The 13,662-nt window shown below is 40.2% G+C and overlaps 1 protein-coding gene across 1 annotated transcript in view; it reads left to right on the top strand.

Moving 5' to 3' along the window:
* Positions 1 to 534: 534 nt before the first annotated feature.
* Sntn (sentan, cilia apical structure protein) overlaps positions 535 to 13,662 on the top strand; it is a 22,208-nt gene continuing 9,080 nt past the window's right edge. Inside the window, exons 1-2 of the mRNA XM_008827499.1 lie at positions 535 to 644; positions 2,619 to 2,653. Of these exons, the coding sequence (XP_008825721.1) occupies positions 535 to 644; positions 2,619 to 2,653 (145 nt within the window). The remainder of the gene's footprint in view (positions 645 to 2,618; positions 2,654 to 13,662) is intronic.

The following is a 13,662-nucleotide window of genomic DNA, read 5'->3' as shown; positions in this document are numbered from 1 at the left end:
TAGCCACCATCCTCTTCAGCCTCCACTTGAATCACACTCCCCATCAGTCACAGGAGCCTTTAAGGATCTGCCTGTTCTGATCACCACACAGGGCAGGTCACGGCCATGCCTTCAACATAGAGCATTTGTCCTTTTATCTACTTTCTCCCCATCATCAAGTACCACTTCCTGGGGGATGCCCAGCTTCGTGGCTGAGCGCTGGCATCCACCTTGCACAGTACTACTCCTTAAGGTCTACATTTTAAACACTGACCTGATTAATGCTGGTCATTCCAGTTAACCTTCCAATACCAGGATTTGTATCAAATCTGGAGCACTGTCATGTTATATCCCAGATCCTCATATAGCACCTGGATCACAATACACACTCAAATATTTATTGGACACATGAAAGATTTAATGTCTACATACAATAACACTGGGGGAAAGTTCTTCAGCAAGTGCCATTGTTTGGTTGTCATAGAGAAAACAACAGTAACAGTGAGCAGGTGACTGTTGCTTAGGAAGGGCCGAGGCACAACAGGAGAGCCGACTATGGGAGGCTGTTTGCACAGCTCTCAGGACCATACAATCCACACAGAAGGGGAGCCTGGTCCTCCTGCAGCCCCAGCATTTACCTCAACACCTAAGAAAATGCCCAAAAGGTCAGTAGTACTTGACTCTCCTTTACTGAATTTCTCTTAATTTGTAAACGCATCTCCAAGTTATTCATATCAATAGCTTGGCAGCCAAGATATTGAAATTTTACTCCCTCTTAGCCACCCAAGTCCAGATTTAAATTAAAATGGAGAAACAAAAAGAAAAAACTTGAAGCTTTGACTGCAAACTGCAAAGATGATGTAATTAGCACAAATATCATTGATTGCCTCTTGGGAAACATTTGCAAATTAAACTTGGTAATGATTTTCACTACAAAGCACACATTTATAAATTATCCATGACAGGGTGATGGGGGAAACTGTTCTGTATTATTCAAATGTATAAATTAGACCTAACAAGTGAAAAATGTGCTTTACCATGTAATCTTTTAGGAGACCAACTTTAGTTCCAAAACCAGTTTTTTGACATTTCACAAGTGCCAGGTACTGTGCTAAGGAAGAGGTGGAAGGTGTGGAAATATGCTACAGAGCTCCGGCTTGTCAAGGGCTACACATACTAATGGAGGAGACAGAAAATCAGTCAGGGCAATAGAAAATAGCACATGTCATGTGGCAAGTGCACTTTGTGAAAAGGAAAAAGAATGACACATCCTCCATCCTCTGAAGGGGACAGTCAGGGTACAGAGATTTTAGTACATCAAGAAGAACTACAAGGAGGAACCTAAAGGTCCTAACACACCTCGGAGCCCAATATCCAGCTCCACAGCCGAGAAGAGTGAAGCCTCCCCACACACACCCCCAAAAGCAAGGGTCCCACAACCAGCTAAGGCCAAACCCAGAACTTATATCCAAAAATTCCTTTTAAGGCGTTGCCAAGAGTATGGCCAAGTTCTGCTGGTCTTTTATCTTTCCTGGCAGCTGCCTCAGCCATTGGGGACCAAAAAATCGGGAAATTTTTATTTACTGCTCATAAAGTAGCAATTTGACTCCCCTTCCTGCCTCCAATCCAGCTCCTCTTCACCTATGTCAGATTACCAGGTGAAATGATTCCCCAAATGCACATCTGATATGCATCAGATGTGCATATCATCCTTAGGATAGGCCATCCCTCATAAAGTTCCAAGTCTCGGCCTTCTCTGGCCCTAGCCCTGATGTCAGCCTCACCTTGCTCCACTGCCTCTTTTCTCTGGTTCACAGCTAGGCTTGGGTTCTTCCATCTAATCCTGCCCTGTCCTACTTCAGAGCCCCACATGCCATTCCTTCTGTTTGAAACACTCTTCCTCTGTCCTCTTGTACTGATTCACTGGGCTCATTCCATTATCCTACATACAATAACATACAATAACTGTAGACAAGGTTAGCCCTTCTCTTCTATTTCTGTGAGTTTCATTACTCTGTGCTTCATTTCCCATTTGATGTCTGTCTTCTGTCTTCTGCATTAGACTCTAAGCTGCCAGGGAATACGTCTCTATCATCCACTGATGCATTTCAAGTAGTTAGGTAGGTTAAATAGCGAGAGCAAATACACTTAAAGTCTTAGCATGCTCACAGAATTTTTTCCTTTTTCTTTTTCATATCAGTGAGAGTTCCAGGTCTAAGGCAGCTTTACTCCATGTAGCCTTGTAGGGGCCTGGGAAGCCCCATCACCTTGCAAGTGGCTTCTGAATGCTGAGAAGTGCTGTAATCTTCTGTCTTTCCAGTTGAGAAATCATGGGGATCCTCACAGAAAAGTGTTCTCTTTTGTTCCTTTTCCAGCTGAAAGAACTTAAGGCAGAGGGCCACATAAGAGCTAGGAAGATGGAGATGTATGGGCCAGGGTCCAGCCATGGGCAGGCACCTTTTCTCTCTGTGTCAATAGAAAAAAGTACTTGAGTAGATATATGGATGTCCCACTAGAAGGAGCAGTGGACATCTGCTGAAAACCATCATTAAGTCCTTGTGTTGCTTTGTTTTATGCCAATATCATCATCTGAATTCCAAAAATCATTATTTTCCTTTTTTCTTTTATTTCATTGGCAGCATTTCAATATCCAAACAACTGGCTTCAATAAAAGGTAAGGCATGGGGTGGCTGAGATGTGTATGTCTCTCCACTTCCATGACAGCATGCCAAGAGTTCAAATTAATAGGACATCAAAGAATGTCAAAGATGTAAGCAACTTCTAGATAAATCATCAAACATTCATGAAACTCTTTTTTGATTTTGGAAATGAGGCCCAGTGATAGGAATTAGCTTGTCCAGTTTTACACATCCCATTCAAGGCAGGGGTAAGACGAGTCTATGGGTCTCCCGACTAATTCACTCTTCTCCCCACTGTGTCCAGTTGCCCCTCTATAGACAGTGTCCTCGGGATGTCTGGAGTAGAAGGTGAGCCTCTGATTCACACATGTTCAGTGGATCTTGGTTTGTGATCAGCCCCCAACTGCTCCAGTTGATTGAGTGACAGCACAGCACAGCTAGCTCCCAAAGCTTAACTACTGCCCTTTAGAACTCAATTGTCTAGTAAAATGTCTTTAGAACTAACATCACCTTGGAAATGACAACATGGGAAAAACACTCATATAGCTGGGTCATTTGTATTTCAAAATGTGCCACTCACGGTGTGTACTGAGTCATTACTACACTGAAGTTGTTTTTCCTCTAGATGGCCGGCCAGTCTGCAGCAGATTCTTGGAATTTTGTTTAGTTTTGTTTAGTTTTGGTTTGGTTTGGTTTGGAGTTGTTGTTGTTGTTGTTGTTGTTGTTATTGTTGTTGTTTTGAGACAAGATCTCACTATGTATCTCTGACTGGCTTGGAACTTGCTATATAGATCAGGCTGACCTTGAACTCACAGAGATCTATCTACCTGCCTATGCCATTCGAGTGCTAGGATTAAAGGCCTGTGCCATCATGCCTGGCCTGATTCTTGGTATTTTTACTTCAATAAAGCCCCATCACAACACAACAGATCTATGAATATTTTTGTTTCAAAACATTTATAGAATTTCTGGTACTTTTCAGAATCATTCCAACATTTTACTAATACAACTTCTTCTGGGAGGTTAAAGGGGAAACTGTATCTATGCCCCTCCTACCACCCCACTGCCTCCCTAAACTGAACCGTGAATCAACACTTACTCCCATGCCTATGAAACCACAGGACAAACATGGTTCACCTTCTTAGACAATGTCTCATTTAATGGTAAAAACTTTTAAGCATTGACCACTGAACTCAAACATGGGTAGATTATGGAATTGGGCCCTCGTTTCTCATCACACTATTTGGGTTTATGCCCTTGGGAAGCAGTCATCTAGCAAAAGCATATGGTATGTCTGTTGCATAGAATTAGGAAAATGATTGGCCTAAGGAATATTGAAAAGGGACTTGGTAACTGTTAGTTCTGTCACACACTACTGATATGATAAGCTTGGACAAGTGACTTATACTGTACATGATTTCACTCTGTCATCTGCAAAAGTAACTTACATGAGAAAAAGTAGTTCCAAAATAAGGCGATTCTGACACCTCACAGTATTGAGTGGTACTTCTAGGACACTAATTTGTTGGGAAATCACAAAATCAAGTGTTTAACATTCAGTGCTCTGTGTTTCAAGAAGGGGAGGAGGAAAAGGTAGAAGCTGCTCTGAAGTTGAGTCAGTTGGATTTAATACACATATCATATGTATTCTGAGGCCCACAACACAGCAAGGCCTGGAAACAGCTGTAAAGATTGTTACAATGTAGTAACTGTTCTCTGAGAACACACAGCCTGGAAACATACTCTCTATTATGGTTCCACCAGCTATGTGGAGCTAAAGACTACTAGACCAGTGATTAATCAACAGAGATATAAATTGAAGGGAATTAGTAGAAAAGATTAGAAAAATCTCTTAAGAACTCGATTACCCATTGAAATAATCTTTTAATGTATTGAATTGAGTAACCTATATCATTAAAAATCAATTTTGCCTGCTTCTTTTCAGTCTTTTTAATTTGTCTATGAGAAAGTATTAAATTATGATTGTGGTTTGCACTGTATTTATTTTGGGCAACGTCAATCTAGGGGATAAGATAATATACTGTGTTTCAAGTGTGAGAGTTTCATAGATGCTCTGTTTGGGGGAAATAGAGGCACATCAGAGGAACCTGTCACCCCATTCTGGGGGGTTGAGAAAGAGTTCTGCTACCTGAAGGAGCACTTACAGAGACTGTGCATTGCAGTGAGGAATTCATTTAGCTTTACAGCTTTGAGTAAGTTACTCTCTGTGCCTCAGTTTCCTCATCTATAAACTGGGCCTGCCTCAGAGGATTGACACAAGAATTAAATGAGTCGAGTCATGTCCATCTCTCCAGGGAGAAGAGTTAGAATGTATGAGCTCCACAATCATTCCCTACTGTTGTCTACCAGAATGCACTCTCCACAAAGTCATCAGGCTTCCCCATGCTCCAAGGACTTGTGGATTGCTCTTTTGAAGGCATTCAGTCTTCTATACCCAGAGCTGCCACTCAGCCTGGCAACAGATGCTGATGATAAACACTTGTGAGGTGTATAGAGCATGAATGGGACCACCCGTCATTCAATAGTCAGTTCAATGGGCTACAGAACAGAGCAAGGTGACAGAGAGCAGCTTGGCAGAGACGTCTCTCAGCCACCCCCGTCCCAAAGTTGCAGAGTCAAGAGATCCTATGAAAGATGCTGAAACAGAAACAGCAATCCCTTGCTTCCCCAACCGCACTTGGCCCCTTACAATATGCTTTCAAGTACTAATTGATAAGTCTATACAAGGCAGACTGCAGCAGTTAGAAGGCAACCTGCCGGGTTTACTAAGTGAAGAACCAAACTGTAATATTAGGAAGCTAAAAAAGCCTTAGAAAATATCATCAGTGTTGGGAGGACAAACAGAACTTTTTGTTATCTCTTATTTTAAATATCTTCTAGTTCTGTTTTTACCATTAGCATATGTTATTTTATAGCTGGGAGGTAAATGCATTCTGTTTTTTAAGAGAGGTAGAAGAATGAGAAGTTGGGTAGTCCAGATGGAGTTCCAATTTGGAGTATAGCTAGTCTTGAATTACATCAAGGGGCTGGGAAATGTCTGGGTTCCACAGTCAGCATGGGGACCACATACTCCAAGGTAGCGGCTCTTTCTGTCAGCTTTGCAGTCAGACAGACCTTCAACCCTTTCATTTCTTATTTCTTGGCAGTGTGACTTATGATCCTTAATCGCTCCATGAATAGGTTTCAAATATATAAAACTGAGACAGAAATAGTACCCACCTCTTTGGGTTTTAGGAAGCATTAATTGGGGCTGGAGAAATGGCTCAGCAGTTAAAGAGCACTGGTTGCTCTTATGAGGACTCGGGTTCGATTACCAGCACCCACATGGCAGCTAACAACTATCCATAACTCCAGTTTGAGGGTATCCAACACCTTCTTCTGACTTCCAGGGGTTTGTACAACATGGGTGCACTTACATACATGCAGGCAATATAGTCACACACATAAAATAAAAATAATAATATATTTTTTAAAAGAAGCACTAATTAAGATTATGCTTGAAAACCATCTGAGACATATGCAGTAACAAAGGAAGGCATTCATCATGATTAATGAACTCACTCAGAGCCTAAAAATCCACTCCTTTCCCACCAGGCAGGCATGCCCAGCAGAGTACCATACCAGCAACTGCTATTCTTCAAGAAAAATCCCAGACACAGTAAAGCAGCTTGCCCTAAAGCCATGCCTAGTCATTCTTGATTACTAATGAATAAATCAGCTAGTTCAAATTATACAAGTATTTATTTCCTAAAGAACTCAGGTATTTCTTCCAGATGCTTTGATTCTTCAAAAAAGACTTTTGTAATAGAATCCATTTTTCAGCTTCTTAAATTTAAGGTTAAAATCACTAAAAATGGAACACACCAAGACAAAGTACCTCAACACACACACACACACACACACACACACACACACACACACACACCTGGAAAGGCAGGTCAGGAGAAGTAAGAAATAGGACCATCTCCCAGTGTTCAGTGGGCAGGAACTGTTCAAGAACTGAGGACTTCTGAAGGTGGGCTTTCTAGAAATGGCAGAGGTTGGGGAAAGAAAGAGTAGGGATGAGGGAAGAAAGAACGCATGGGAATTTTGAGGCATCCCGGAGGTGATGGAGTGTTCACCACTGGATAAGCAGAAATGAGAAGTAGAAAGCTCAAATTACAGCAGCACAGAGTTGAAAATTGGAAACCAAAATGGAAATCAAGGCGGAAGACGTTGAAGAAATATTTTCTAACCATTCATGCAACAAATATTTGTGGAGCACCAGCTTTGCTCCAAAGTATTGCAGATTCAACAGAAAACAGATAAGCAAACAATTCTCATGTGTGTCAGCTTGTGGTTTTGACATTTCAAATTCGAGCGCCCCCATCTACCAGCAGCCTGCCGGCAGCAAGGTCGTATCTTTTCTCCATATGTGAAATGACATAGTGAGGGAAAAGCACTACATTCACAGATAGGAAAAGTCAACACAGTCAAGACACTGATTTGCCTCCACATTGGCTTGTATTTTCAATGCATTTCCTATTAAAACCCTAGCAAGGTTTTCTGAAGATCGGTGAGCTGATTCTAAACTTTACGTGGAAAGTAAAAGCCCCAGAATAACCCAAACAACTTTGACAAAGAATGATGCATCAGGAGTCACCCCCTACCTGATAAGTCTTGGTTTGTAGTTACAGTAATCAAGAGGCATGGTGTCAGTAGAAGTACAGACACATAGATTGGAAATGCATACACACACACATACACCCAACTGACTTTTGACAGAGATTCAAAAAGCTCAATGAAGGATTGTGTTTTCAACCATTAGTGCTGGAGCAACAGATCATCACATAAAACAAAAACTTAATCTCAATTTAAGTCTCATTCTTTACTCAAAAATTAAGTTAGAATGGTGGACTGCAGAGATGGCTCAGCGATTAAGAGCACTGGGTGCTCTTGCAGAGGACCCAGGTTTGATTCCCAGCATCCACATGGCAGCTAACAACCATACGTAATTCCAGTTCCAGGGAATCCGGAACCCTCTTCTGACCTCCAAGGGCATTGCAAGACACAGGCACACTTACACACATGTAGACAATACACTCATACATGTAAAATAAAAATAATAAATAAAATATTTAAAAAGAGCACTGGCTGCTCTTATAGAGGACCTGGGTTTGATTCTCATCACCCACAAAGCAGCTATCTACTGTCTTTAACTCCAGTTCTAGAGGATCTGATGCCCTCTTATGGCCTTCATGGGAATTGCATGACATAGGTGTACTTACATACATGCAGGCAAAATGCCCATAAACATAAAATAAAAATAAATAAACAAAAATTAAGTTAGAATGGATTATTAACTTACATGGAACATAAATTTGAAAAATAATACCTTTTAGGAGAAAAGAAGGACAAAAGCTTTCCAAAGAAAAAATACTGAGAAATTGGACTGCATTAAAATAAAACACTTTTCCTCTGAAAAAGACTTCATTAAGAAAATTAAGAGGGCCAGTGGGGTGGTTTGGCAGGTAAAGCCTTTACCATGCAGGCCTGATGACCTGTTAGATCTCCATGTGGAAGGAGAAAATCAACTCCCAAAGCTGTTATGACATAATTACACACACTATGGCAAACATATACACACACAATGACAAACACAAAAACAAATTTAAAAAAAACCTAAAACTAAAAGTATAAACTTAAAAGATAATCTATAGGCTGGAAAAAATATTTTTAAAACTGATATGTTGTAAATGACTTGTATCTTAAATAGATATAAAATTCTCAAAAATCAAATTTTTATGGGGCTGGCTGGAGAGATGGCTTAGTGGTTAAGAGCACTGGCTGCTCTTGCAGAGGACCTGGGTTTGATTTCCAGCATTCACATGATGGCTAACAACCATCCTTAACTCCAGTTCCAGGGGATCTGATGCCTTCTTCTGACCTCCAGAGGCAGTGCATGACATGGGCACACTTACATACATACAGGCAATACAGTCATACATATACAATAAAATAAATAAAATTTTTAAATCGTTTTAAAATATTTAAAATAATTTGATTTAAAAATGCTTTTTAAAAATTATTTATTTAATAATCACATGATTAGAAGAAGCATTTCATTACAACAGCATTGACATATTCAATAACAATTTCCAGAGCAAAGATGCAGCTCTAAAAATTGGCTGTAAAGTTTTAGGTTCACAGTTTAATTAATACAGTTATACAATATTGTACTCAATATAAACCCTATAAGACATAATCGAATGAGGTTTTAACCTTTAAAAAGATCTCCATTTCATTTTAAAATATACTGTTTCATACAGAAAAACTCATTTTTAATGCAACACTTAGATGTTTGCACTTTCATCTCTGAACTCTATATATCTGATTACTACTAGTCACAGTCAGTTACTTTCTGAGATCCTTGGCACCTGAGAATGGATATAAAGTCATCAGATAGATTTCAATGGTAAGGTTTCTCACCTGTACTAATTAACACGAAGCAAATTTTTATGCTTCTTCCTCAAATATAACTCATTTTTTATTTATTGCTTTTTCTGTGTATGCATTTCATACAGAACATCCCAAACAATCTTATTCATCTATATACCCACATCCCAAATATCACCCTCCTGTAGCCTCCCCCCAACCACCACTGGAGCCCATATACTCTTGTAATTCCATTTACTGTCCACTGTGTTGTCAATACCCCCAGCCGTTCCCCAGTGCTTGTCCATCTGCTGAGTCTAGTCAGCCTATCTAGAGTTCCCTGTTTTAGGAAGATCAATTGTTCTTCAGCTGGAAGCAGTCAGTTGCCAATATTACTTTAGATAAGATTGGGATCTGCTGTTCATTTTCCCAGTTCTATGCTGGGTTACTGTTTGGGAGTCTCTTGGCCCACCCTGGCCAACAGCTCAAATGAAGGTATTTCCTGCCTGGCATTGTTTCTCATGAGGTAGACTTTAGCTGTACACATGGACTCTTAAAAAAATTATATTGATCCCTGTAATCTTTGGTTATACTTTCCTTTTGGGTGCTTAAGACCAAATAGTTGGCCCAGATTTAAAAAAAAAAATTATTTTTACTCTTAAGATCATTTGAGGATCTGTTCCTCTGGGGTAACATGGGCTTGGGAGGAGCCCCTGGATCCTTTCTTTTACCAGTTCCATCTATGTGAAGACAAGTCAAAGGTCCTGCTAACCATAGCTGGCTTTGCTTGGAAGCATGGAGGAAATGTTTCCTCTGTGTTGACCCTCCTCTTTGTAGACTGGACACTGATTCAAGTCCATCTGGTGGGGTCTCCTCAGCCTCCTTGATCAAGAGGACAGGTAACTCACCACAGTTACAGGACATTTTTAGAGATGCTCATAGTCCTCTGGAACTTAGTCAACCTAGGATGGCAAGGAGCAAAAACAGTCCTTTATGTCCCTCTGACCAAATTAGTACAGGCCTCAAAGTATGGCTGTTAAACATCCAAGAAGGTTAGTTCCACCAGTCTGGTACTTTTAATTACCATGTGCCATGTAGATAAAGCATGGGTAAAGACCAAACGTTCTCAGATAAACCTTGCCTAGAAATATATTATATTCTTTGATCTAGTTGTATGTATAATTTGTCAGTAGGTTGTTGGTCTAATATGGATCCCTCTGTTTTTTAAAAAATGAGCTAGGCATTATTTATCTCTCACATTGTCTAACCCTTCCACCATGGTTTCCCCATTTTCCCCCTTTCTCCCTTAATAATACCCTTCTCCTATGGTCCTACCTCTCTTGAGCTCCTTCTTTCCCTTTATCCCTTAGGTTCCTTGTATACCCTTCCCTCCCCATCCCTTAAACTAACCCCATTTTTATCCATCTCTCCCTTATTAATGCCTGTTTCCTACTGTTCTTCTCTTTCAGATTCTTTCTTTTCCCTTACCTCCCTGGTTCCTTTCCATTGTCCTGGTTCCTGTAGTTATGTCTGGATACATAATCACTTATCAGGATTTGGTGCTAGGATCCACTAATGAGGGAGAGCATACGTCATTTGTTTTGTTTTGTCTGTGTAACTTCACTTGGTATAACAGTTTCTAGATCCAGCCATTTACCTGCAAATTTCATTATTACATCTTTCTTTACTGCTGAATAGAACTCCATTGTGTAAATATACCACATTTTTGTTAACCACTCATCAGTTAAGGAGCACTTAGGTTGCTTCCATCTCTTAGCTATTGTGAAAAGAGCAGCAACAAACATGGATGTACAAGTGTCTCTGCAATAGGATGAGTTCTTTGGGTATATGCCAAGGAGTGGTATAACTGGGTCAAATGGGAGGTTCATTTGTAGTTTTTTAAGACTTCTCCACACTGCTTTCCATAGCGGTTGAACCAGTTTGCAGCCCCACCAGCAGTGGATGAGTGTTCCCCTTTCCCCACATCCTCTCCAACATTTGCTATCATTTTTTATCTTGATCTTAGCCAGTCTGACTGGGGTAAGATGAAATCTTAAAGTGGTTTTAATTTGCATTTCCCTGATTACTAATGATGTTAAACACCTTTTAAGATGCTTCTTAGCCATCTTTATATCTTCTTTTGAGAACTCTCTGTTCAGCTCCTTAGTTTAATTGGGTTATTTCCTTTCTTGATTATTTTTTTTTTGAGTTCGTTATATGTTCTGGATGTTAAACCTCTATCATACGTGTCACTGGTGAAGATTTTCTCCAAATCCGTGGCTTTTCTCATCACTTTCCTGGTTGCCTCCTTTGATGTACAAAAGCATTTTAGTTTAATGAGGTCCCATTTCTTGATTCTTGACCTTGTTTCTTGAGCAATTGATGTCTGGTTTAGAAAATCCTTTCCTACACCTGTATCTTGTAGGTTTTTGACAATGTTTTCTATTCTAACAGTTTCAGAGTTTCAGGCTTCACATTGAGGTCTTTGGTACATTTACAGTTGATTTTTGTGCAACTTGAAAGATAGGGGTTTAGTTTCATCCTTCTACAGGTGGAGATCCAGTTTTGCCAGCACCGTTTGCTGAACATGCTGTCTTTCCTCCAGTGAATGTTCTTGGCCCTCTTGTCAAATATCAGGTGGCTGAAATTGCATGTACTCATATTTGGGTCTTCAATTTTGTTCCATTGAACTACAGGTCTTTTTTTTTTTTTTTGCTAGTACCATGGTTTTTTATTAATTAGTATAGCTCTGTAACACAGTTTAAAACCTGGTATTGTAATCCCCCCAGTATTGCTCTTAGTGCTCAGTGTTGCTTTGGCTATCCGAGGTCTTTTGTGCTTCCATATGAATCTGACGATGGTTTGTTTTTTTTTTCCAATTCTGTGAAGAATGTCATGGAGATTTTGACTGGCATTGCATTGAATCTATAAATGGCTTTTGGTAGGATGGTCATTTTCACAATATTAATTCTTCCAGTCCATGACCATGGGAGGGCCTTCCATCTTCTGATGTCTTTCTCAAGCTCTTTCTTTAAAGATTTAAATTTTTCATTGTAGAGATCTTTAATGTCTTTGGTCAGGTTTATTCCAATTTTTTTTTTGTCTGCTATTGGAAAAATGTTTCTTTCCATGTGCTCTTTCTCTGTTTGTTATTAGTATATAGAAAGGCTACAGATTTTTGTAGATTAATTTTGTAACTTGCCACTTTACCGAAAGTGTTAATCACATCTAGGAGTTTTCTGGTGGAATTTCTGGCATAAGATATAATATCATATCATCTGCAAAAAGGGATAATTTGACCTCCTCTTTTCCAATTATTACACCTTTAATTTCCTTCTCTTGTCTTACTATTCTTGCAAGAGTTTCAAGTACTATGTTATATGGGCGGGGTTCTTGTCTCTCAGCGTTGCTGAGGCTCTCCACGGCTACTGGATGCTGGCGACTCAGCGGGTCGCTGTGCTTCCAGGCGAGTTCCGTTCCAAGCTACCGGGCACTCCCTCTATGTTTCATGATCCGTTGGCCACCAGGTCACAAGGGGAGGTGCAAGAACAGTGAAAGCAGGATCTTCGCGAGTGGCTGTTTACGAAGGGACAGCTCCCTCCGGGGAAACTGAATCGTAGGCAGTAAGACACAGGACACAGCTCAGTCAGACTCAGTGGTACAGCTCCTTTATTCAGTGACTCAGCTCAGCTCCAGATCTTAGTGATTCAGCTCCGATTAATTAGGGGAAACCAGGATATTTACAGTGTGGAGGCAGTAGCAAAAGCCTTAGTTGATAGGTGCTTTGTAGGATGCCCCATTTACATGTAGTGGTGGGCTTCTGCCAGGCTGTCAGACAGTGCCTGATTATAACACAGGAAAACCTGGCAGTTTCATACCGGAGGAAATGTATCTGTGATGGCACTTCAAAAGGTGAGTCAGGAAGAGAGTAGGAAGGCGCCCAGCTGAGAAAGGGAGCCTCTGCATATGAACGCCAAGCTGGCCTGTGGCTATCCGGACATGGAGAGACTGCTACCTTAGCAGGGGTCCCCAACAATGTTAAAAAGGAGTGGAGACAGTGCACAGCCTTGTCTGGTTCCTGATTTTAATGGGAATGCTTCCAGTTTTTCTCCATTTAGAGTGATATTGGCTGTGGGTTTGTTATATATGGCTTTAATTATGTTGGGGTATGTTCCCTCCAGTCCAATTTCCTCTAGGACTTCAAACATAAATCCATGTTGAATTTTGTCAAAGGCCTTCTCTGCATCTATTGAGATGACCATGAGGTTCTTGTCTTTGAGTCCATTTATATAATTTATGACATTTATTGACAATGTATTTTGAACCATTCCTGCATCTCTGGAATAAAGCCAATTTGATCATGATGGAAGACCTTTTTGATGTATGTCTGTATGTGGTTTGAAAGTATTTTGTTGAGAATTTTTGCATCTATGTTCATTAAAGATATGGGTCTATAGTTTTCTTTCTTGGTTGTGTCTTTACCTGGTTTGGGTATTAGAGTGATGCTAGCTTCACAGAAGGAATTTGGAAGTTCTTCCTACATTTCTATCTTTTTGAATAATTTAGGTAGTATTAGATATAGATCTTCTTTACTGCTTGCAGTTGCTAT

This window comes from Nannospalax galili, unplaced genomic scaffold (genome assembly GCF_000622305.1).
Source record: "Nannospalax galili isolate Female #2095 unplaced genomic scaffold, S.galili_v1.0 scaffold91, whole genome shotgun sequence".
In the NCBI taxonomy this organism is placed as follows: domain Eukaryota; kingdom Metazoa; phylum Chordata; class Mammalia; order Rodentia; family Spalacidae; genus Nannospalax; species Nannospalax galili.
The sequence above is the reverse complement of the archived record's forward strand: the minus strand, read 5'-3'. Positions and strand labels throughout refer to the sequence as shown.